The 27,466-nt window shown below is 34.4% G+C and overlaps 1 protein-coding gene across 2 annotated transcripts; it reads right to left on the bottom strand.

Moving 5' to 3' along the window:
• Positions 1-503: 503 nt before the first annotated feature.
• PPARG (peroxisome proliferator activated receptor gamma) lies at positions 504-20,821 on the bottom strand. 2 transcript variants are annotated; one of them, XM_026046020.1, is made up of 6 exons: positions 20,596-20,821; positions 19,826-19,995; positions 19,520-19,658; positions 11,673-11,872; positions 7,077-7,527; positions 504-1,291 (listed from the first exon to the last, which is right to left on the bottom strand). In XM_026046020.1, exons 1-6 carry the CDS (start codon positions 20,813-20,815, stop codon positions 1,044-1,046), a joined length of 1,428 nt encoding a protein of 475 aa, XP_025901805.1. In that variant the 5' UTR covers positions 20,816-20,821; the 3' UTR covers positions 504-1,043. The 2 variants fall into 2 exon arrangements, with proteins under 2 accessions (XP_025901805.1, XP_025901806.1); XM_026046021.1 differs by lacking the exons at positions 11,673-11,872; positions 19,826-19,995; positions 20,596-20,821 and having other exon boundaries at positions 906-1,291; positions 19,520-19,621.
• Between the last annotated feature and the right edge of the window lie 6,645 nt (positions 20,822-27,466).

Below are 27,466 nucleotides of genomic sequence, written 5' to 3'. Positions count from 1 at the left end.
AAGCATTCTTGTTCCCAGGGATAAACAATGATAGCTCAGGTCAAGCTAACAGAGCGGGCTACTCCTATAGGTCTGTGTTTTTCAAGAGTGAATTTAAACGTTGCTTTTATTCAAGAAGTGTCACTTTAAGAGGTATCACAGATATTATTGCAATTCTTCATGACATTTTTAGCTGATAGGATTGTCAGTAGTATTTCATCAAATAATTTGAGAAGGTCTCATGCCAGTTGGGGTAGTTTGAATCTATGTAAGTACCAACTTAGCGAAGTGCCCAGAAGCTGCGTTAGCCCTGGCTGCTGGGGCACCTGCATTGCAGGCTGTGGGGCAGCCGCTTCACGCAGGCTGCTCTGCTGCTGCCTCGGACTTGTAGGAGCACAACCATCGAGAAGACTCTGTGTCCTGACAGTGATTAGCAGGGTGCTTTCCTGACTTTATTAGTTCTTGAAATGGAGTTTAGATCTTAGGTTTGCTCACAAAGGATGGGCCTAATTCTCACACTGACCTCTTAACAGAGCTCCGTTAACGCGTAAGTATCTTATGGTAGGTGTAAGTATTATCCAACTTGACACATCTAACTTTTGCCTTTTAGGCCTCATAGGAAGTTGCACTAATTGGTGATTCAATTTTATTCTTACTTGGCTGCTGCCTTAGGGGACACAGAATGAAACATAATACTTAAAATGTTTCCCTCAAAATGTTTATAGAAAAAAGATTTTTATTTTTAAGTTGAAAATTTAACTGCGTGCTTAACCAACTTCAGTGAAGCGTCAATCATACTGAACAAGCAATTTTAAGAAATAAGAGTTTAAAAAATTAATTCTTAAAATACTGCCAACAATTTCATGATATAGATATTTTTAATATTAAAAGTAAATTGTAAGTGTCTTTATAAACAATATGCATAAAATAGATCTACTATACTAAGCTCTCTTTTTTAAATGCTGTTTCACAGTAATTTCTTAGGTATGCAATGTTTTCCCTCAAAGAAATAGTGCAATCTGAAGAACATACATTATGTCAGAGGATTAAAACTACTCTGGTCATTAATATAAGTCTTTATAGATTTCTTGTAGGAGTGGATGAAGACTCATATCTGCCTCTGTTTTCTTTATTATTTGCAACAGCTGCACATGTTCTGTTACAATCTGTCTGAGGTCCGTCATTTTCTGAAGCAACTTTGCAAACAGCTGTGATGATTCTGGGTGATTCAGCTTTAGCTGGAGCTCCAAAGCTTGCAACAGATTGTCTTGTATATCTTCAATGGGCTTCACATTTAACAGACCTGGGCGATCTAGAAAAAATATTGGAAGTTTTAAGTTTATGAAGAATATAGAAACACCGATATATATGTATTACATTTTTAAAGTTATCATAATATATTAAAAATTTGCATTCACTGATACAGAGGTAGGCTTATAGAGTACTTCAATGTTTTTCCACAGTAAAGTTGTTTATGTAAAAGAAGAGTGAGCTTGGAAGAGGACAGGTTTAACATCAGCAAGGTGGCAGACTGATGGTGGTAGCCCTGCTGCCCTGTGATGGAAAAGAGAGGAGAGGAGAAATAGGAGAGAGAGGAGAGGACTAAGCCTGGCTTGTTTTTTTTAGTGGAATGAAGGCTGGGAGAAGGCAATTTTTTTAATAAATATGTGGCGTTGAACTTTGAGGAGAAGGCAGTATTGGCACGGAGATGCATGGAAGAAAGCAGCTAACTCTGAAAGCAGTGATATTTGAGGACAGTTTTTCAGCGGTAGGAAAGATGACACATTTGGACATAAAGCAGTTTTAGGATGTGAATGCTTTTGTCTGTAAGTGACTGGTCTCAGTAACCCAAGATAACTCTTTCTATCTGGTGTTTCATGCTAGTAAACTCTGCTAGCCTTCCTGAGATCACTTATTTTATATACTATTCAACTTAAAATATCATGAAATACTTTGTGGTTTTGAAAATCCACGATTAAAAATCTACAGCTAGAAAACATATGTGTCCATATTATCAAAATAACTTTAAAGAGTATGCAGAGGATTTTTGATAAGTTGTACAGTTTGCTTTTAGATTACCTATATTCACGTTCTACAAATTATAGTTTTTTTTATTACATCTTTCAGAAACTTCTTGGCTTTCAATGCTTCAGAATTGTAACAGTTTTGACTTTGGGTTGTGATAGCTTTAAATTTTACTTCTGTGCTGCAGATGAACTCTGAACCAGCTGGGTATGACTCAGTGTAAAGCGATATAAAAATCAAAAAGCACCAAGACTGTGGCCTTGATTTCCTTTGAGATTAGTCTCCATTTGCTCCCTGCTTCATTTATGGTGGGAATTTTCTGAGTTGGAGTTTTGCAGAAGTGAAACCCAAGTAGAATGTTGTGCTCCCCTGTGCAACTTGGAGTCCAAGCGGAAAACAGGGACACTGGTACTAAGGCTGGAATAGAGCAAGGAGCTCCCACAGTTTGGGTATCCAAGCTCGACCAAAGTTCAGCAGAGATTAAGCACCTAACTTCCTTAAGGAACATTGCAAAGGGCAGTCTAATGGTTTTTAAAATGATCTGATAGAACTGGAGTCAAATAAGATGACTATGAAAAAAGCCTAGGAGATCATAAAGTGCTATTTTTAAATAAGCCAATTCAAGAGGAAGGAAAATTCCCATTGAAGGCAAAAGATTTTTCATGAATGAGAACTTCAGGATGTGGACATTATTTTTTGGGTGTTGACAGTTTGCTATGCTTTCTGAGGAAAAATTCTTACAGAGGAAGACACTGTTTTAGTTCCAAGAAACATATTTAAATCAGAGAGGAGAAAGAAAAAAAAAAAAAAGAGGGAGATAAAGAGAAATAAGAGGTTAAAGCTTTAACAAAGGTGTTAGGGTGAGTTTCAGATTGTTCAGATGCTTTTAAATACAGCTATTTTAAATACTGTGTCTGGACACAGTGGGTAGCAAGCTGTGTATTTTGTGCAGCAGCGTAGCAGGAAGAAGGAGAGCAGCCTGAGGTAGACAGGAATTATGGAAAAAAGATACAAAGAAAATGGTGAGCAGCAAGCCTTGAGTAAAATGTAGATGGAGAACAGAATGAAATTGAAATGGGAGAAAACTCGCTAAGACAGTGTGATGGAGGCCTTTGAAAAGGCTAAGTAATACAGTGTTTGAAAACTCACAGGGAGAACAGCACAGGGAAGAAATGAGGGAAGTGAGAGAGACAGTAATGAGTTCTGCTTGAACATTTTTATAATAAAATCAAATCACGTGAGAAGGCCAAGGACAGAGGGTTGATGTTAGTAAGGTGAGAAATCAACAACAGTGAATTGGTCCCCACTTCTAAGGTTCTCTGACACAGAAGACTGCTTATGAAAGTTTAATATATTTTTTRCCGTGTGTGCTATTTGCATTTTACCCCATCAGACAATGCTAATAGAGTATCACATTTCCCTTTTTATTATTTTTTTTCTGTAGGTTATTATCCATTGTGACATAGCATCTAATTTGAAAATTGTATACAAAGCTGCTCAAAACTGTATGCTCACAGCATGGGGGCATACAGTGTAGAAAATGTTCAACGTAGAAAATTTTCTACATACACGTAGAATATTCTCACAGCAACTGGGAGAGGTTAAGAGTCCCTTACTTTTGCGTGTCAATGGACTGGCTTTGTCTAAACTGGCGTTATTTGCTATCTCAGGGATTTTTTTTGTTGTTGTTGGTTTATTAATGTACAGAGCTGCATGCTTTTTTCATGTCTCTAATGTTAGCTACAAGTTTTTCTGTTCCTCAAAACCGAAATGGCTATCTGCATGCATTTATGTCCACCTTTACATTTTACTATCTTTAAGTTCATTTCACATTTAAATGCACATTGCAAAATCATAGTATGATAAATAGGCAAAGATGTGGCTGACTTAGCAACTGTACTGCTTCTTTTGCTGAGGCATAAATGACTTAGTGGTTTGGGTTTCCCTTACTAAACTGTCACATGTATTGCAGTCATCAGGAGCCTGGTTCAAAGCTCACAGTGATTACTTGCAGTTCTCAGTTTCATGAGGAAGCATTTCTTTGTTCTAAAAGGATGAGTAGAACAGGATTTGTGTAGCAGTCAAATCCAGGCTATTTCTTGGTACTTAAGAAGCTTCTTGTTTTTTAACATGTGTATCATAGCACTCACTGCTGGCTTAGAATGCCCAGAGAAATGCAAAAGAGACAGAGAATATCTATATGAAGTTTTTTTTTTTTTTTTTTTTTTACCAAAATACATTTTTACCAAAACATATTCTTCAAAGTGCTTCTAACTAAGAGAATGTTGTAATGAGAGTTTTGCATTGTTGATAATGGGTTAAGGTATTTCTTTGAAAGAAAAATGTAATATCCAATATCTAACTCTGCCTCATCATCCTTATTTTCAGAATACTGGACTTTTTTTTGGCATTTTAAGTTCTGTTTTAAAGCAAAATATATAGTGATTAAAACCAACACTTRAGCTTTATAGTAATGAACACGAAGTAACGTTTGGAATCATTGAAATTGAATGAGGCTGCACTCCTCATCTCAGAAAAAATAAAACAATTGATGTTGAAAGTGGGAGTACTTTCATTTTGTTGCTGTTACAGTTAATCTGCCAGCTTCTTGTTATTGTTATATGGGCATTTTGCCTTTTAATATATAATGTAAAAGTAACTACTTCAATATCAAAAGGTTGAACTGTTTTACAGGATTTGTGGCAAGTTCCAAGCATTTATTTCACAATGAAAAGCTTTTCCCACGTAGTGTTCCAGCTGGAATTCTCTTTTTCTTCTCCTCTTTAAAAGTGCATAAGAGCTAGCACTCATGGAGGGAGCATAACTAACATCCTTTCCCTGGCAATGACAGATTCACTCAGAATCAGCGCATATGGCTGGGATAGTTTTATAAGTTTTGAAGTGTATTTAATAGCTAGTTTTCCTTTTAGGGTATTTGTAGATAGAATTTCAAGTTACTTAAATGTCACCATTCATAGAGCTAATTAAGTCTTAGAAGTAGTGTGCAGAGTTTAGAAATCTCATTTTTAATGATATTGGCCTGTTTCTTCAAAATTCAGATGGTTCTGACCAAAACAAAAACATCCGAAGCACCTGAAACCCAGGATCTCAGTTCCACATTAGATTTTAATGTGCTTCAGGAAACAGAATCTGAAACTAGAGCAATGAAAGTCCTTCCAAAAGTGGTAGCAAAGTTTAATTACTTTCACAATATATCTCAATTTTTTTCAAATAACCATCCTCCATATTTGAAGGGAAGGTTTTGAATACAGATAGTAAGACATCTTTTTTAATTTTTTTTTTATCAAGGAGTTAAAGTTCTTTCTAGAAAGGGGACTGATTTATAATTAGTGATTCAGTTGACTTCAGAATTATTTAAGAACCGTCTATTAAATTCAGTTAGTTTTTTTAAGGTATCTTTCAAATTCTTAAAGAAAAACCTTGCTGATAAACTTCATTCAGAAAAGGATTTTTTTTTTGAATCTATGGAACACTGTCCTCCTGCGACCTAAAATGTAACATTACTTCATTACTTACATCCTAATTACTTCCTCTAATATAAACCAAACATCACTGAAGTATACCAGACCTAGCTTTGCAGATTATGATTTCCCTTTTTTCAGTTAGGATTGGATTTTGAAAGGTCTGTTTCTTATCTGTTAGCTTTTCTTTACATTAAAAAATGAAAAATATTGTCATGTTTTGTATCGAGCCTTAATAGGCTTGTATAATTTTTCCTCCCCCATTAAAACCAACCAAAATAATCTAGCAACATATTATATTATCTGGTTTTGAATTAATTCAGGGTCCTCAGGAGTCATGTTATCTAAATTCTTGCTCAAGAAAAGGTCTTCTGAAGAGAGCTATACTTGTTTGAAGTGGGTTTGACTAGTCTAATAAACCATGATATGTTACTACTTTTTACTGAGTGAAACTCAATGCCAGAAGTAATTTTGTGTGAATTTAAATGTACAGCAAACTATATGTAACAATACATGATGAAGAAAACATTTGATTTCAAAACAGTAAGATGTGGTTGTTGTGTGCTTTGTATGATTGTATGAACATAATTTGTTAAAGAAATACTCTGCATTGCTCTGTGGAGGATCTGAATTCAGAAACTTCAGCACATTCCTCCCCTTGACATCTGCTGTACAGTTCTAAGCCAAAGTACACACAGATAGTTGGATAAAATTTTCTTTGTGCAACATCACCAAAGTTGATAGGATTGGCCAAATTCAAGGAACTTCAATCTGTCCTAGAGCATGTATTTGATAGCTCAGATTGTTGGTAGGAAGGTTTCCAAGTGAACTAAATCTGGATAATAATCTGCTAATTTGCAAAATATAATAGCTCTGCCACCTAAGAGCAGACAGAATGCACCGTCTCTTCTTATGCAATATTAGAATTTCTGTAGTCTGATACTTTAGGCTTAACACTTAAATTTCCTTAAAAGCATAAGACAAAAACATAAATACAAATATAGCAGCTTAGGAAAAGTAAATGCTCCATTTTGTTTTTTGTCAGACATTAGGAAGCCATCATTTTTCTGAACAACACGTTTTCTTTCCTTTCTTTTTTCCCTTCTAAATGCAAAAACCACCTTATTTGAATTAAACCCAGAACCATCACAATCTTGTAAGCCAAATGCCACATGTACTTTGAAAATGTTATGGAATCAAAAGTAATTTACATACAATTAGCAAGCCACACAATCTAACTGTAGACTTAAAAAATCCTCACCGCAGTAGTTTAACTTGCAGATGCCCTTGCCAGTGAAATTCCGCCCTTCCTGTTTTCAGATAGTCCTGATTTTGTTTTCTAATTAAATGAACTGCTGAGTCAGCAGGAATTTCCAGTTTCATCAGTAATATTATGTTGTTTACATTTTCGCTCGCTACCTCACACTGAAAAAGGGGCGACCAACATCAGGAAAACTGAGAGCTTATCAAAAGCTGCATGTAAACAAATTCAGCTACATCCCTTAGTGCTGAGCGCTTTCCTGTTTGGAGAGGAATTAAAAGTGTCAATTCTGTTTTTTCAAACATTACATAAAATCAGACAGCACTTACCTCCACTTAGGATAATGACAGCTATAAATATTGCCAGGTCACTGTCATCTAATTCCAGTGCATTGAACTTCACAGCGAACTCAAACTTGGGTTCCATAAAGTCACCAAAAGGTTTTCTCAAGCTCTTCAGAAACTCCCGTGTCATGAATCCTTGTCCATCAGATATAAGAACTCCATCTTTATTCATCAGGGAAGCCAAGAGAGTATATATGATCTCATGGACACCATATTTCAGGAGCGTTACTTGATCATTCAGGTCAAGATTCACAAAACCTGGAATATTCTTGGCAAACTCTGTGATCTCCTGCACTGCCTCCACTGAGCGAAACTGGCACCGCTGGAAAATGCGGATCGCCACCTCCTTGTTCTGCTCCTGCAGTGGAGACGTGTGCTTACACTTGATCTGGTCTTCTCCCATCATTAAAGAGTTCATGTCATAAATTACAAACGGCTAAAAATAGAAAGGAAAATACAATTTACTTTCACATGTTTTCTCTACAAACATTTGGCTTCTCAAAGCTTGGAGTAGTGTACACTGGTATAACTCATCAGAAAACACTTAGAAATATGCACTTCGGGTTAAATCTTCATAAATCTATTACAGAAAATAGCTACACAATGCCAAGATCACTTGCAGAAAAGGCAAATTTTAAAGGTTCCCTATACTTTCTGTGAATCCAAATCCTAAAATATAGAGGATAAAATAGAGGATAATTTTTCAAAATAAATCAGGGGCATATAGAGCTAAAATTTTTAAAATATTCATTTCATTTTACAACAGCTCTACAAAACCAGCATTCAACTTTTGGAATGTTTATTATTAAAGATTTCCTTTTACCTGCATTTTTAATGCCTTATATCAAATAGAATCTATCAAGGATACATGTGAGTGTTTTGTTTTGTTTTTTTAACAGAAGGATACAGTGTATTCACATTTTGATTTTACCACACTATCCATGCTATCAAGCTTATTTCAAGTTCTGTTCTTCTAGAAAGTACTACATGCAATACAGAGACTTTGATTTTGATAATCTGATAAATTATACCATTTGCCGCTAGATAAACTCAACTGAAATAAATCCATTTTGAAAACAGATTAGAAAACTAATGCCAGTGAAGCTTTTATTAGACTCTGGAAACAATTTATTTCAAAATATGCACAACAAGCCCTCAGTTTTAAAGAGCTGGTTAAGTGATAATTTTTCAAATTTTTCCAGAGAATCTTTTCCTTAGAAAAGACAAATGACTAAAGAAATCATCACTGCCACAAAAAAACAAACAAACAAACAAACAAAAAAAAACCTATTGATTTTAAATAGCTTGTTCGTATACTTAATTAAAATGAAAGGAATTCTATAGCATCAAGTAAACTGGGTATTTCTTTTTAAGAAAAAGACATGTGTAATTGCTGATTTTCACCCAAGATACTGTGACTATTTTCTTTTTAACTGCATATATGAAGTTAGTCAGCTATCTTTGGTGTCATGTCAGCAATGCAGGAAAACTTCCCACATGGATAGTAATGTTTCAACAATTGAAATTCTAAACAGGTAGCGACATATAAAGCAAAATAACATCATAATAACCATGATGTTACATATTTTGTTCCATCAAAATTTTCTTTACATTCTGCATACTATGCATGAGAGGTCTATAGAAAAAAAACTTTTGACTCTCATGCAAATATATTACATCAAAATATCTTTTGAAAGAGGTCTTGTGAATGACCGTATTGATACTTAGTGAGAAAATCTTGGTACTTCTTTGACAATATTTACAAAATGGTGCACATTTCAATTCCTGTGCAGTGACATTTTAGTTTTCCCATAGGAAAGAAAAAAAGACAAAGCGTTTGAGAAGGATCTGTACATCTAACAATCCTATCATGTTTCAGTCATTAGGAGAGTTGAAAAATAGAAATAAAGTGGCTGAGACTTTATATACTGGCCACAAACAAACATAAATCTCATTTGTCTACATATATYTTATACATCTTATATCCTTTCTAATCACAGATTCTAGTGCCTTATTCATGTGGGTGCTCATTCTTAAGGTTCTATATTCACTTTAAGCTGCAGAAGAAATACAGAATGACATGGGTTATTTTTGTAAGTTGCCCGTGCCCCTCTCCTTTATGATTAGCTTTTGAAAACACCTAAAAGTCTGTTCCAGATTTGTTAAATCACTTTTGAAGTCTATTCAGTAATAAAATGATTTAGAGCACTTAAAATTGGAAACCAACATTTTCTTTCAAGTACCGTGGTGCCTTCTGTAGAAGATATTGCCCACAGATACTTGTCACAACTCGCCAGTTGAAGGTTACTGCTCCCATAATTGTGCACATGGGATTGTGAAAGTTCCCTCTTCTGCTCCGGGCAAAGTCCAACACGGAGCTCGTACCACTTTCRCTAGAGAAAGGGAGGCCTGACAGCTGACATAGCTTTGTCTTTAACCGATACAGCTGCTTGCAAAACAAATGTCTATCTTTGAACTGAAATAACAGTGCCCCCACAAGAGGATAGCATTTTAACTATTTACATTAACAAAACGGTTTCATTAAATCAGTTTGGTATTTGGATGCTTACAAGACCAACGAGACTAGTGCTGTCCCTTTTAAAGTAACCATGGGCACATATATCTCCAGACCACAAGTTCCAGTTAAATACAATGAGAGGTATGACAGCAATTTTAGCCTCCATACTAGGATTGCAGTCTTTTAAAAGGTTGGCACAGATGTTTGTCAAGATGCAGTACCATTCTGTCAGCAGAAAAAAACATTTTATATACATGTGTGTGTATATATATATATATATATATGTGCATGTATATACATACATAAATGCGTCAAATGACAATAAGAGCAACCTCCTAAAATGCATATTTTACTTCTGGTAGATCTTTTTTATTATTATTATTATTCTTTCCAGAAAATACCAAAGTGAAAGCATCAAATTCAAGCAAAAAGAAAAAAAATTAGTTCTGTGCATGTACATGTGCTTTGGAGAGAATGTACTTCACCACAAGGGCTCAATCTGACATTTGAAGTTGCAAATTAAGGAAAATCAARTTATCTTTAAAAATCTTGAAAATAAAGATTCATATGAATATTCTGACTTGAATCTTATACTAAATAAGCACTGCATTTCCCAGAAGACTGGTTACTTAGCAGTTTTAGTTTCAACACAGACTTAGCATATCCAATCATTTCCACTTGATGCAGATGATACTGCAATTCAAAAAAGAACATAAATTCAAACTGTGCCCATAGTAAACAGTTTGAGATTCCAGAGTACAAAGTTCTTTACAGTTCAAATAATAAAAAGTTGTAAGCATGATTTAGAGAGTGTGCGTGCACTATTTCAGCATGTTTTAAAATAGATTTAAATTGAAAATTTTAAAGATTTACATTGAAACTTTGCAACAATTAAAAATTTTTGAGGAATACTACTGTATAAATTCACTGAGCCTGCAAAGATAGACAGCCCAGAAGGGTATTTCTCATGATGATCGCACAAATTAGTTTATCCCCATTAATTGGATTAGTCTAATTCCAAGACACATATAACTTCTCTTCCCCCCATTTTTCATAGTGGACATTAACTCTGAACCTGGTCATTTTAATGCCAGTATTATGAACTAATTTACTGCTGCGTAACTTACCGTATAATCTTGGAAAATACTCCTGCCTAGTGTTAATGAATATAGTGAGAATTACGGGATAAGGAAGCAGAAAATTAATTAGCTTCTTCATATCCAGATTTAAAGAATCTATTACTACAAGCAACAGATTCTCTTAGCACAGTCTTTCTTCTGAATAAAGAAATTTCCCTCCATTTTCCTTTCAGTTTGAATTCTCCTATTGTGTATGAAGCATATTATAAAAAAGGGGAAGAGCCCTTTTGGGGTTTTATCTGTGCTTCCTGCTCATACACTAAAAACTCTACTTTTGGCTGAGCAGATGCATTTCTTGTGCCTGATCAATGCTCATCTGTGATGAAGGACACAAAATATATATGCTAACACATCTTATGTCTGATTCACAATGCAGGTTCATAGTTGCTGGAAACACAATTAAAGCAAATTGAACTGCTTTGTGAATTCTTTTCCCAGTAAGCTGTGTTTCTGGAGCAAATTGGGGAAAGACACAAAGCAAAAACTCTTAAGTGGACTTAGCACAGCAGCTTTCCCCAGAATGTATAAGCTGTGCTAGTTCTGTCTTTATATACTCCATGATGAGCAGTTACTCAAATTGAAAGTGTTCACCACTGGCAGATAGATAGCCACACTAAACAAGAGTGTGTGGAAGCTGACCTGTAGAAAAGAAGGAAAATGGGAAGAGTGGATCAGAGAATACAAAAAGGTTAAGATGACCTTCAAATTCTTGTACTTGTTTCAAGTATTTTATTAGGTGAACTTGGAGTTTTTTCAAATAATGTTTACTTATCCTATCTAAAAACATTTCCTGTGTTTCAGCCACAGCTTGAAATATGTAACTGCCCACAGCAAAGCTTTTTTTTTTTTTTTTTTTTTTAAATGTGTTGTCAATGTGGTAAATCATTTACTTAAGAGAAAAAAAAAATAACAGAGGGAACTAACTGATTTGTCTGTCGTCTTTCCTGTCAAGATCGCCCTCGCCTTGGCTTTAGTCAGAGGGAAGGACTTTATGTATGAGTCATACAAATGTTTGGCAAGTGCTCGCAGATCAGCAGATTCAGGGTTTAACTGGTCGATGTCGCTTGAAATCTCTGCCAAGAGCTTCTCCTTCTCCGCTTGTGGCATTCGACCAAACCTGATGGCTAAAAAAGATGACAAGTAATTATACATGCTGTTGTTGAATCTAAAAATGCCTATTTTAATAGACTTTTTCCTGTCATCTTTTATTATGAGCACTTCAGCTTTTCGTTAAAGCAGTACTCAGACAAGTAAGAGAAAGATAAACTTCTCTAGTAGCAGAGAAACAGCTGAAGTCCTTCATAAAAATGTAAACAGAGAAGCCTCAAAGAAGAAATCACCTTTGTGCCCGAAGAGCAAGATACCAATATTGCTTGGAAACGCACTTTTGACAGCTTACCTGATAGTCAAAGTTGTTGAAAAACACTGACTAACTCTGATCTAAATAAAAGGTAAAGAATCTTTAAGATAATAAAATAGGTTCAATTGGCTTGGAATTAAGTTGGAGTGGGAACCACAGTTCATCTTTGTGTGGTTTTGGGCAAATCATCACACGTATCCCAGATACTTCATTTGTTAGCAACAAGACACACACATGCCTTGCAGGAATACATTTCTAAATAGCTCTACAGAACTTAATATAGCAAGTGATATAAAGCATCACAAAAAAAATTGRGGAAAGAGAGAGAAGATTATGGAGAGAATAAAAAAGCCAGAAAAGACTGAATTTTTTATGATAACACTATGAGCATGCTGTATTGAAAGAACAGGAAATGTTTCCATCTAATCATATGATCTTATTAATTGCTCAATATGAATGTAAGCCAGGCTGTAGAACTGTTATTTTACACCTATGTACTATCCAAAATATTATTTATACATGTAGGGACTGACTAGGGAAATACTTCAAACAAGCCATCAGGATCAAGATTATTTTATCATGCAATAGTCTGTAAACAAAATTAATTTTTCTTGTAAGAAAACAACCAAACAAGACCAAAAAAAAAAAAAAAGCTTGCATTTTGGCCTTCAGAATAAAAAAAATATACAAATATTATAAATATTCTTCTAYGGGTCATTGTGCCCCTGGATACAGTAAATATACTGTTAGCATCATACATTGAAGTATTATACTAGCAATATGTATTTTGGACAGTATCAGCTACTTTCCTGTTTTAAGGATGGTTGCAGTATGCCAATTCATAAAAATGACCATTTCTTCAAGAACAAATAACCTCTTGTCACATTTAGCATTTATTATGTTTATTGATCAGTTCTCTTACTTCATGGCTGTAGAAGCAAGATGGTTTGTACTACATGTGCTTTTCAGTAAACCTAGTCTCTAAATGATGCATGATCTATATTTCATATTCTTTTAGATATTCTTAGAGCTTTCATATCAAAATAAAAATCATCATGGAAGGGAACCTAATTCATCCAGGACAAATTAGTACATTTCATTTTTTTTAATGTCTTTTGCGAGCACTTTTTTCATATGGGAACTTTTGAATAATTGCAATAGATTTTTTCTTTTGAATCACTGTCCATGGTATATATTTTTTTCTTTTGCATGGGGAACACTGAGGAGTCTTAGTCAGCTACTCACAGTAATTTCCAATGAGTCATCACTGGAACTTCACATCACTTGAAGACCTTCACTTGAGCTTACATGACACACTATTATAGCTCAAAGAGACCAGCATAATTATGTAAAAAAATTGTGGATGCATGAGTTGTACATACAGTTTTGTTAGAGTATTATAAAGTTTTGATTTCAAACAAAAAACCTCCATACCTATGCTTAGTGTATCCTAAAATAGATTATGAGCATAGCTATACAAGGAATTACTTCAGCYATGAATGCTTCACATGAAAAGTAGTTTAGTTTTTTTGTTTTGTTTTGTTTTGTTTTTTTTTTTGTGGTTAAATAAGATCCTGTCAGCACTAAGACTCTTAGGTATAGATAGCACAAACCTTCCTTTGAGTTAAAAAAGAGATACTAAATATTTTATATTATTAAATTCATGATACAAATAACTGCATTTTATATGTTCTTCAAATGTCAAATAAATGAAATAAAAGTATTAAATGAAGCAAATATAGTGAAAACTCATGTTAGAATATTGTATAGCATTTACAGATTTTGGGGTGATGCTATTCAATAAAAAGAATCAAATTATTGTCAACTTAATAAAGATGAACCACATTATTGTATACATATATATAAATGTGCATTTTGTAACAGCTCCACCAAAGCAAAATAATACTCTGATAACTTTGATTTGGTCCTTGCTGACAAAATTATTTCATTCTCACCATCTCTTTTTCTGAAGAACAATTTAAAACTGAAGACTTAAATGAAGTCTTGTCAGACAATGAACAATTACAACGAACTTTTCAATCTAAAAAACAAAGCAAAGTAACTATTGATTCTATTATAAAGGAACTGTAATAAAAACAGGTATTGGCCTCCTCCGTGTCAATAAAATGTTGATCACTTTTTGAAACATGTTGAGTGCAATTCAGTAGGATCTGAGGACTTCTTAACACCTAATAAATACTTAAGCCCATCTAAGAATCAGGCACGTACAGGGATTTCACAATCCCCTCAGGAACTAAGTGCTTTTGGTCACACAGAGTTATAGTAAGCAGCATTTATAGTTCACACTATGTAGCATATATAGGTCACACACTGTTATAGTAAGTAGCATTTGTAAACTATTATTTTATAGTCAATTATTTAATGACATTATATGCTATGTTTTTATTATGTTCTTAAAGTAAATCATGCATCTTTAACAGTCTAGTATGCATCCTGCAAGCTCATTTTTAAGCATACTAACCTTTAAATATTATAGAAATAGAGCTTGCCTATACCAGTGTGGGCCCATTCTCAAGAGTCAGCGGTTATAAGAGAAAGCTCATGATCTAGAATCTCACTAGCAGGAGACTGCCTTTCAAGATTGGTTTTTTTTTTTCCCCAATAAAGATAAAAAGAAATATATATTGCTTCTCCTTTCTGTGATTTAGTATTAATTCTAATATAGATTATACACTTCCCTAAAGCATTTAAAACAATAGGAATTAAATTTATTTTTTCCCCACTATGAAATCCCTGAAGCCCGAAACTTTTTAATCAGTTTCCAGAACATTTTTAATGATGTACCACAGTGTACATACCAGCTCCAACAGTGATTATTGTAACAGATATTTTTAAGGTAGAGTTTTTGCATTTCTTTAGAAATACAAGAAATTATAATGGATTTTCAATATGGAGACTCTTTTCCCTTAGGAGATAATTAACAAAGCTGTATAAAGAACAGAAATGAGCCTGGAACAAACATCAAGCTGAAAATTAAAACATGAGTAAATAGAGAAATACTTCGTTTTTTTTTTTGTTTGTTTTTCTGTGTTTGTTTTCTCAAGAATAGTCCTACAAGTGAATTTGTTTAAATGGAGAAGATTGTTTGTCTATCTACTGCTGCAAATATTGCCAGCATAAGCTTAGTTTTAGCATTAAGAAGAAAATTATAGCGTAGCTCATGTATTCTGTTTTCTATGCATCTCCTTTGTCTTATACTCTGATTCTTGCGAATAGACTTGTGTCTTACAAAGAGTTTCTTGGAAAGACGGTAACAGTATTTATTCTAGCAATTCAGTGTTGCTAAACAGCATATTGTTGGTAGTTCTGTGTTAAAAGCTCAAAATAATGCTCAGGGAATACTTTAATAAATGACAACTTGCATTCATTTTTCCAGTGAAAAATAATATTAACTACTAGTCTTTGAGAACAATGAATTCTGTTGTGCTTATCTATCGCCAACATTTTTATATAATTTAATTCAGAGTTAAATTCTAGGAATGAAAGAAAACTCTATCAAATGTGCACAAATCTGCATACAAATTTGCAATGTATTTTCATGCAATATTTGGTAGATGGTTGGCATTGCACCTCATGATGCCTCCTCGCCTATCAAGATCAAAAGATCAAAATCCTGATCTGTTTGTAAAATAGGTTATTTTAAATTTCTTCAGTGTAAATGAAAAAGACCACTACCAAAGGTAACAGGGAATTATTTAACAAATCTTTTTCTAAAATGAGGAACAGCTTACTTCGAAAAAAACTAGCGCACATGTTATATAGCAAATTAGAATATAAAAACAACATGTACCTTTTCAGCAAAACCAAGTCACTAATACCAAAAGAGTTGGTTCTTCAGAGTAGRGCTAAGTATTCTCCTAAATTAGTGAACTGATTTCACAGAGAGGAAGTAGGATCTTACTGATCGCCATACGATATAAATCTTTGGGTTGTCTCTTGCTGCCTACCATTTAAATATTTGACTTCTACATTAAAGAATTCAGCAATAGTGAGATCTGTTAGGAACCTCACAGCATTTCATATTATTTTCTCATGTTAGTACGTTAAAGGTGTGCTTGGGGTAGTTTGCTAGCTTTTTTGATTGGTCTTTGTTAGCACTTTTTGTTGAATATGTTTAGGAGACAGTTTGTACGTTTATTAGCCACATTTTTGACTGTGGTTGTTTCTTTCAATAAGCAGATCTTTCAAGACTCACTTTGAAAAACTGTTCTTATAAATAACTATTTCATAGACAGATGCATCTTACAGATTTTCAGATGAAATTCGTAAATTGTGAGACTAATGTCTTTGACCTAAACAGAAGTTTAAAATGTATTTTGTGTATAATAATTTGTAAATAACCCAAAGGTAGAAAGCGCAGTTAAAATATTATTCTAATATAACTGTTTTTGTATAATGTTTATAACATATCTTCAAACTTTTTAACAGTGCATGCAAAATTAATGTAAAATTCAATTTTATGATAGCATTCTAGCGCTTTCCTTTGGGAGAAGTCATTGGTGTTTCCAGGGGATTGAGACAAAAGTGAGGGAGAAGTCGTGGTTACTCATGCTGTAAGGGGTTCAAAGGGGAATTTCTTAGCAGCAATACAAGATTGTGTAAGTCTGGGCACATGCCTGCAGCTGGAACATCTAACCTTTCTTTCCTTTGGCAGAGATTTCTTTTGTTTATACCTACAGTATTCTCTAAATATCAGTGATACAATACCAGTAGTGAATATAGTAAGATGTTACATGCTACATTATATTCTTACTTTTCCTATGTATGTATGTGTGATACGATATTTATCCCTATGTCACATTTTACTGGTTGGAGAAGTCCACAATCCCTTCTAGAGTATTCTATGTATCTTCTGATAACAGAAACTGTGAACTTTTTGCAGCACAAGTGCAACTCCAAGGTAGATTAGGGAAACTCATTTTCTTTCACTGGAAAATGCAACATTGAGTCAGCATGGATACCTGTCTAAGTTTGCTGGAGGCACTTGCCCATATTCAGCAATTCAGAGTCCTCCCAGATCTCACAGTCAAGACATGTATGCCTCTTTTTTTTTCTCTCTTTTTTTTTTCTTTTTTTTTTTTGAATCTCCCATTAAAAGAGTTGATTCTATATAAATGGTACTTTTACTAAAAGAGGGGAGGGCTGGGAGGGAAAGCCTACATTTTCTGCTTCCAGATACTGAGGAATATGGTCTGAGCAACTGAGGGTTGAACACAGACCAGCACTGAGACTAGAGAAGAAAAGGAAAACAACATCCAAATCGTGAGAAGACTACTGTCTTTTCTAACCTCCAGCCATGTGGTATGTAGTATTTATACATAAAAGAATGTGRTTGTAGCTACAAAGTGTCTCCCTGCGTTTCTCTTTTCTGTAAGAGTACCACCAATTCACTTTGCAATAATATACCTACGTAAATACAGGCAAGTACTAGAGCCCTCCRACACAAATAATCTATACTCTGATTCCAAGTGTTTGAATTTCAGATAATTTCACTATCTAAATRGAAGAATTTTCATCTATAGATGTAACATAAGAATCTGGCTTAGTGTCACCAACAAATTTGCTTTTAACTTCTGCATGTGTCGTCACATAGAGCTCTGTCTAAAAAGACAAAATGTAGTGGTTTTTTTTTCTTTTTTTTTTTTTCTCTTTATTCTGTTTGTAAATGCTAGAGAGTTATGTTTGATAAAATGCAACACTACCAAGGTGGGAAAAAGGGCTAATGCAGAAGCCAGGTACTTGAATATAAACACTACTAATTCCTGTAGGGTGAGATGATAGTGAGGGCCAGTGAAGCTCTGTCAAGCCCTGGGGCAAGCTGCTTTGGACTTTCCCTCTGGCTGCTGCAACAGCTCCTACTTTGTCAGGGGCCAAACAGGAAGAAATGGCAGCTGAAACAGAGTAATCTATAAACTTTACTGTGCCATTTGCATTGCTCAGCAACAGAGAAAGRTCTTGGCTATTCTTTTCCCCTTCCCTGCATGTAGCCTCCATCGGTGTGAGTGGAAGCCATGTTGCTAGCTTATGAGATACTTTGGCACACCCCTAGAAAATCATAATAATAAATCCCCTAAATTACTATGAAAATATCCACATTGGTATTTCAAAATTAGATTTATTTCTAAGAGTTACTGTTGCATCCAAGGAACTTGAAAACAGTATTTTCTATTTGTAAAACATTTCCCATACCGATTTACATTTGGTGCGTGTATTAACTTCACAAACTGCAGTTAAGTTTGCCTCTTGGGGACAACATGCTCTTTATTTTTTTATTCTGAAAATAATGAAAGTCCTAAAAACCCCACAGAGAAATTATTTTCCCAGTCATGTTTGCAATTCTTTACCCTTAGAAATACATAACTCTCTATGTTATGACATTTAATTCCTGTTTTTATTTCACTTTGCCAAAGCAAGGCAGCTAAGAAGCTTCATTATGTCTTGCTATCCAAACTTTCACAAATAAGTATTTACTCATGAATTGATAGCTTCAAAGTTCAGAGCGACTTTCTTATTTATTCTCTACAAGAGAGCGGTATTGTGCTATGGTTAGTGCCATCTGCTTACCTACTGTACAGAAGGTAATCAAAGAACCATACACAATGTCATATAGACCTTTGCAATCCAAGACCACGGCATATACAACATGGAAACACTGCTTACAATTCACAGATGGGAGGGGCATTCACCTCTACGTGGTGGAGGGACCAGAGACAGAGCAGAGTACACAGGAAAAACATCTATACACACTATACAATGAGAGGCCAACAGCTGAGCAAGCATGCTAGGAAACACTACACTCCTACTTACCACACATTGGAATTTATGTCCAGATGTGGGTATCCTAGAGAGGAGGAGGACAGTTTAAAACAGTACAGCATATGGCCCATTCATTTAAATTAGGCTGTGTTTGTAATATGTGGAAAATTTAACTTAGTGATGCTAATAATGCTCAGTGTCCTGTATATTACATTCAAGTTATTATTACCTAAACATTTTACTAAGCATTCAATTTTTCATAATTTTCCAGTTACAGAAGAGGAATATTGACCCTGCAAAACAGTCTCACTAGAAAATAAGAAGTTATCTAAAAAATAACAGTTAAACTAATATGATCATGAGGAATAGTCGACAGTGTAAAGAGCACTAAGAATAATGGAGAGTAAAACTTGTTCCTTATATTATGCACTATACTGTTGAATGCAGATCTTTATCTGTTTCTTATATTCAAGATAGTGTTCATTCATATATTCAGAGGTAATCTGATTCATATTTCTAAACTGCCTAGCATAAAGCAACAGATGACCATATAAACAGCAGCAAACATACTTATATATACATTTCATGGGTTTCAGATGAAATATTGTTTTAAAAATATGCTGTCTGCACTTACCATTATGTGACATTCCAACTGCAAGGCATTTCTGAAATCTGCAGTATTGACATTTATTTCTGCTTTTCTTATGGATGCGACAATTAAGATCACATCTGTCATAAATTAACTTTAATCTGATCGTTCTTCGAAAAAAGCCCTGGAGTAAACAAAGTAATGTTAAAAAAAAGTGTACAGTGCATATGAGAATTTTCTTTAAAAACCCAAAACTTTCTATAAAGCATAGATCTTATTTTAAAAAGTATTTCTTTAGATGGAAATAGCATCAAATCTTACTTCAGAGAAAATATATTTGTGACAACCTACCTTACAACCCTCACATGCATGCACACCGTAATGAAATCCAGAGGCCTTGTCCCCACACACACGGCATTCAATAGCCATGAGGGAGTTGGAAGACTCCTCGTGAGGTTTATTGTACAACTGAACTTTTTCTGAAAAATAAGGTGGGGATGGAGGCTCCATTTTGATTGCACCTGCATATAGAGGAGATAAAAATGATGAACTTGATGTATCATTGTACATATTTATGTAGATAATAGTGCATAAAAGAATAAGATCTTTTGAGCATATCTAATGAGGTTATAATACTTTAAGGTAGATCTAACTGCAAGGAATTGGCTCAGTCGTTATTTTGGTGTAAAAACATCTACAGGAATAGTATTATAATAAGGTGACTGTTGACTTTTCCAAACTAGCTTTACCCCAAAAGCTAGGAAATTTACTTTTCTATGAAAGAGAAAACAACAACAATGCACACACACAGAAAAATAAATAATAAATAAAATTTATAAAATACTTTATTTACTTATATTACTTTAAATACTTTATTTACTTAATACTTATTTAGATACTCCAAGATATTCTGTCTATTCTCCACCTGTTCAGGAAGGGTGCAGGCATGCCAGATGTATCTTGTTCATCAGCCTATTAAAATATCTCGTTGACGTCTTTGATGGCACAAGGTACCCTCATTTAGGCATCTTACTTTTTTCAAGTTGTTTTGCTGTTAAACTTTCCAAAGCATTAAGAAAATATAAACATGAGAGAAATTGTAAGAAGAATAAAAAGCATACTTTGGCAGTCCTGGAGCTTGATATCATATTTATAATCAAGGTTTGTCTGATCAGTTCTTGCAAGAGGAATATCTTCATAGTGTGGTGAAGAAATACTTGAAAAATCAACAGTGGTAAATGGCTTTATGTCAAAGGAATGTGTATGATCATCCATTGCAGATAGATCCACTGGACTAATTCCAAAATTAATCGGCCAAAATGGCATTTCTGTGTCAACCATTGTAATGTCTGAAAACAGAAAAAGAAACATAGACATTTGAAAAGAAACTACTTTTTACTGTAACAAGTTCATGCCCAAGACTGTCTCATGTCCAAAGGCTTGAAATGCAAACTCAGCATCAGGTGATGCAAACTCAAGCAAAGGCTTGAGATGCAAGCATCAGCATCAGAGAAATAATTTCCGGCYTCACGGAACAATGAGCAGTTCTAACTGTGAGTACAGAATAATTGACAAAAACATTTGGGAAAAATAACATTCTAAATAATTGTGAATGGACAGGTGAAACACAATTCCACTTTTCTTTTTATAGAAGAATCATGTTTTAGTAAACATGCAGGTCATGTGAAAAAAACAACCAATGATATTAAAGTACAGCTGGAAACCAATCATCTCCTCTCACAAATTTTTACTCAGATGAATTAAACTTTTTCTTTTAGACCTACTTCAACTATGGAAAAAAATGGGTTGTTTTATAACTTAAGCCCATCTTTAATTTTCTTTGATATATGAGAGGGATGTTTTAATCTAAAAATAGAGTGGCTGTTACAAAACTAAAATACCTTGGTCATTTAGGCTATTTAATTTGGATTTGAGACCAATCAAGTATGTAGCCTTTACCCCTTGGATAATAAAAGAACTTCTTTAAACTTGTTTTACTTTGAACTAGTCCAAACTACTACACATGCTACCAAGACTGTTGTAGCAAAATGAACCTAATGGAACACACTARTTTTCAGATCGCTCTGTGCTTTGACCAGACTACAGATATGCACGATGACCACCATCCTCCCTCACAAACTGTGCTAATGTGCTAAGATACTAATGGATAGAAACACTTTTCTTAATCTTTCCCAGGAAAGCCTCCCTCATTCTTTCCTGTTTTAGAGCTCACAGCAAAATCCTTCAGCTTCCATACCTGAAACACTGACAACAATAAGTAGAGGATATGTTTCTTATTCCTATATTTCAGGTAGAAATGGGAGTGTTGTGGAAAATAACTGACAGAAAAGCTGGACGCTGTTGCAGCGGGAAGGAAAATGCTGCTATTGCACTGCGCGCTCCATGGCAGTCACCTTGCCCAGCAGCCACAGGCCTTGTGTCTTGCCATTGCTACTCCTGCATGCCAGAGAAAACTGAGTCCTGCTGAGCCAACACTGCTCAGCAGTGAAGAAGAAACTGTTAGGTGAGTTGGCCTGATGGCAGGCAGCTGTCTGCCTCCCCAGAGCTTTCAGCCTTTGGGTGGGATGCACAGATTCATACATTTGCAATTGCTTAATGAAAGAAAGATCTGCCTAAAGGTAAACAACAGAATTGATATTCAACTTCCACAGCTGAAAATTGTCTGGTGGAAGTACATTGTAAATGTCTACATTATGCCAGCATGGCTGCCTCAAAACTGTCATCAAAAGCAGACTGATAAATTAAGGGTGCTTACAGGCATGGTCCCGCTTGTAGCCAGAGTTCATCCTGTGGAGTCCATAGGACTCAGCATGTATAGGTGTACCCTCCAAGTTACTAGGTTACTGTGCCTCCAAGAAATGACTAGAGGCAACCATGCCATCAAAAGGCAGATGCAGGCAAAATTGATACTGATAGCACCTGTACAGAGTCCTGCCACAGCAGTAGAGGAATAGCTGAAGAGACCTGAGTAAATACAAGCTCAGGTTGCTTACTGACGAGAGATGCAATTAATCATTCGTTTTTGAACTCAGGCTTAGTATTATACACAGGGCAGATGTTGAGCAGTCTCCTTGAATCACTCATAAAAGCTCAATAATTTATTCACATAATGCTGAGATGTTACCACCTGGTATTGTCAATTTTGAAAAATTCAGCTTGCAAACTGCTCTGAGCAGTTTCTTTCACTGTGTAGTATCGTTTCAGTAAGTTTATTTCACTGTTTAATATCATAAATAACTGCAGTGCTTTGGAGAATTTGATTATTGTTCATGGTTAATTCTTTGAGACTTCTACATCACTGTAGCTCACTCTGTATGTTAAATTCACCACATGTTGCAGCTTAGAAAGACATAGATAGACATGTAAATAAAAGGCTCAAACAAGGCTCAAGCTTCAACATCTAAGAGTGTATGGTAATACCCTGGCAGAAGTTTTMTGTCTATTTTCCCTGTTGATACATCCAGCTTGTTTCATCAAAGTCTACTTCGATGATGATGCCGAAGCATTTTCATTGTCAAAATGCAACTAGCTTTGAACTTCAAAGTTCTGGATTTATATTAAGTTTCGCTTATTCTATTTGTGTTGTTCATCTGTTTGCAGCACACATGCTTTTGTGTGCTAGGAAGACAGAAAACAAAAAGTCAAGATTATATGAAAAAGAACAATTTATACACTGAAAAGCATGGAAGGGAACTGTGGGTACACCCAGATACAAGCCACACTGTAATTCCACTTTATGCTACTTGTATTTCTACTGTAAGGCAGTTAAAGCTTGAATCAGCAACCATTTACAATTCCTTGCACAAGAGCCTATAAAGTACAGCCCTTCCATAGATCAAGATTGTATGACCTGTACTGTCAGGTGTTCAGGCAACTAAAAAGGCTATGTGTTAAATCTTGCCACTACAAAAATGTATTTTTAGCTTTTAAAATTTCCTTATGTTGGCTATATTTTTAATTGCATAAAATATCCATACAGGTATCTAGCAATTGTGTTTGTGCACGTACACATATACAATTTGTAGTATGAGGGAGTTGTGTGTATAGTATAAGTATATATTACATGTACACACATACATTTTACATAAATATACACACATATATATCTTTCTAATAAAATACAAGTGTCTGGCACAGTAAAATGCTGTAAATATCTTAAAGCAAGGTTTGGGTACGCATTTCTTCATTGTTTTCCTTCCATTGCATGTAGTTATGCATGCTATGAGGCTGTGCTTTTAGTTAAAATTGCCTTTTAACTTTCACACAATCCAGCTAATAAGAACCTGGAAGGACTCATGAACATAGAATATTTAATCTAAGCACAGCTTTAACAAAAAAGACAAAAAAAACAAAAAAAGCTTAGTTCTTAGACATGGTTAAGGAAAATGTATCACTTCTGAGCATATTAACATATAGGCAAATTCCACAAGAGAGGGCAGGGAGATTCAAGTGTGTTTTGTGTGTGCCCATATGGGGAGAAAAGCCTCATAGGAAAGCCTCAGTCCTATGTATAATAAAACAAATTCAGTGTTTTCCCAACAAGGACTATATTTCTGTAACCAAGTCTGAGCAAAGAGCCATCAAGGAATTATTTTCTTACTGTACTTCATGACTGAAAAGACTAAGATACTACACCCTCTCTCACTATGCACATATATTATTTCTGACTCACTCGTTGAAAAAAAGTTCTGTGAATTATTATACAGATATACCAATCAATAGCTATAGATTAGGTGCATTAGTAAATTGATAATTTTGTTACACCATTGAAAATATGTACAAATATTTTATAGCCAGTTTAAAAAGTATTTCTAATTTGCATATAATTGATCTTTACATGGAGAGGAAAAGAGACAAAATATATGTCAAAGATGAGTATCACCATTTCCCTCTTCTGGAAGGGGGAAAGGAAAAAAAAGAGAAAAACACCTTTAACTACAATCTTCTCATGGCTTTTTCCAACAAAAATTATATATCTGAAATGTAAATTCAATCAGCAGATTACTGCAGAATTCTTTCATAAAACTCCTAGATACTTATGTGAGATCCTGGCAGTAAAAGCGTAATATAAGTAGATGAAATAAAAGTTCACATGCAACAATCATTCTCAGTCAGGAAAAGACTACATAGAACATTAGCAGAGATCTCCTTGACAAAATGTCAAATGAATAAGCTTTACCATTCAATCACAGAAAAGACCAAAATAGAGAATGTGTTTGAGATAAAGTTAAAATTTATGATATAAATCTACTTTTTATAAGAATTCTCATTTCATTCATTTAATCCTGTAAACCACTGCTAAATATTATCTACAAGGAAGTAAAAGAAGGGACATGAACTTGTCTGATCTTTGCCTGTTTTAACTACCAGCTACTGTGACAGCTTGCAGCTAATTAGGTACTGATTGCGAGAACTATCACATCATTAAGATATTTCATTCAGTAGAAGGTACACATGGAATTGATGTCAAATTCCTTTCAATGCACTTTATATACATCTATATATATGTATATATCAGGGAAGCATATAAAACATAACATGAGATTAACAAGGTATGAAAAACATCTTAGATCACAAGCTGCTTTTTGCCATAAACACTACCTGCACTCAGTTAACCTGACAGGCCTGTTGTACCGCATTCTAGACATGCTCTTTCCATACAAAACTACCAAAATATGACCTAGAGGTATTTAATGAAACAACCAGAACATCATAATCTAGTAAGAGTTACAGTCAGAAAGAAAGGAAAAACAAAAGGACTTTAAAGCCTCTTGATTTTGAAAATAACTAAAAAGACAATAGTACATATTACTTCATGAACAAATATGCACATTTATACACATGATGTAAATTAACTTTTTAAATTAAAATATATTTCATGGAACAGTTTGAATTTAATTTCATGTACACACATGGAATATATTTTGTCAAGTAAACTTATAATATACAAACACTCCAAAAATCAATGGGTATTTCGTCAACTAATTCAAATTAAAGCAGGCTTAGGCAATCTCCAAAATATGTCAGATATAAATTGCTTAATATGCAATCATTCCTAGCTTCCAGGAAAGATGTAGATGGTGGAAAGTCACCTAAATATCACTACATATTTAATTTCTTTATCCACAAAAGAGGGGCAATTAAATGCTCTATGTGTGCTCTGCTAAAACGCATCCACTTCAGAGGACACCACCATTATCTAATGAATTAAAAAGTTTTATTAGCCTTTTAGAAGACAATGCTGCAAATGACTGTGAGAAAGGCCAATCTTCTGGTAAAGCAATCACATCTCCCTTTCAGTAACTCACTTCTTTCATTGCTTCTGACACAGAACTACTTAGCTCAAGTCAAGATTTTCATCAGTGCTGTTTTCAAGTCCTTTAATGTGAAGGATAGGGGCTGATATTGTGGAATGCTGAGTTCAGAAAATAATTAACTGAAGTTGCAGGAAAGTATAGATGTTCATCAGTTCAAGTAAGACTGAAAAAAGAGTGAACCCTTAGTTCCATTCAGTGTCTTCTGGTTATTTAGGGAAAATTGCAATGTTTATCATCTACCTTTTCCTAAAAAATCATGATGAGCTATGATAGAGTCTTGGTTTCAGTTCGCCACCTGACCAGTTAAAGAATGTTTTTATTCCCGTTATTAAGATTATATCAACAGAGATAGTACCACTGCACAGATTTTAGTACTCCTGATTATGCTCGAGTCCAATTGTCTATAATGTTAGTTTGAACCTTTAGGAGCTAATTTCTTTAATCAGCTAGTGTGTTTTTCATTGTTAATATCTGCCGATGTAACAGGCTTCATCTACTATGCATTTTTTTCACAGAATAAAGGTAATTGTTTAGTATATATCAAAATAGATTTTTTTTTTTCCCCCTCTTCATATCTGGCAAGCAATGAGTCAAAACTCTTGGGCCTATTCTGCTTAATACATTAAAACAACTACTGAAGGTCTCAAGGTTCTTAAAAATAACAAGACTCTCCATAATGTAGGAGCTGTACTACCTTGTGCTCTGTTGCTGCAGGGTCAGCAGAGGGAGCACAGCATATCTGAAAAAAACTCTTTCCAAGAACTCTGCTGACACCATCAGTGATACCCTTAAACAAACAAACAAGCAGAAAAAAGTACACAAAAAGAGATGTTGGCTGAACTCCATTCAATGCTGACAATATCACAAAAGATTTTTTATTCATACTCAGCTTCAAACTGTAGTAAAAAAAAAGTAACAGTGGAAAGCTATAAAGCAATACTGCAATACTTAAAAAAAAGATTTTTGCTCTGTATGCTTGGATTACAAAGAGAAAGATTTTTTTTCTTCCCTTTTTATCCATGCACATTGTCAAAATACTGGTACAAGTCAAGGCAGAAACTGATTAATTTATGTTGATGAACTGCATTCTGAATTACAGTGTGAATAAATTATAATATATTGAATATATTTGAATTGACTATATATAATATTTTGAATATATTTTATTCACACACGTGAATATAATATATATTACATATTATATTCACATGTATGTGCACATGCACACACAAAATCCTCAATATATTAAGTCCTGTGGAAGTTAAAATGGTAATTGAAAGCAATCTTTTTGCAAGCACATTGTAAGTTAAAGAGCTATGATTATGGAAAAGAAATCAAACAGTTTTAGGTAACTGATGGAGTGAGCTTTGACAAATTTTTGTAAACAAACATTTTTCTTTGAAAAACTACAGCTAGAAATTATGAGAAAATAAATTACGAAAGTGTGCTTTTTACTTAATTTACCTGTAAAAACAAAGAAATTAACTACTGTCCTCTAGCAAATACTGAATCAAGATCAGTTTCATGGTAACTAATGATTTAGTGCAGAAAATGTTCAAAGAAAATTTGGTCAATCACTTTTAACATCAGCCCAGACTCCAAGCACAAGATGCAGGCAACAGAGGACATTTTCTTGTGTACTCCTCTGTCCCAA

Source organism: Nothoprocta perdicaria, unplaced genomic scaffold (assembly GCF_003342845.1).
Source record: "Nothoprocta perdicaria isolate Ctin4 unplaced genomic scaffold, notPer1 scaffold_42, whole genome shotgun sequence".
Taxonomy (NCBI): Eukaryota; Metazoa; Chordata; class Aves; order Tinamiformes; family Tinamidae; genus Nothoprocta; species Nothoprocta perdicaria.
The sequence above is the reverse complement of the archived record's forward strand: the minus strand, read 5'-3'. Positions and strand labels throughout refer to the sequence as shown.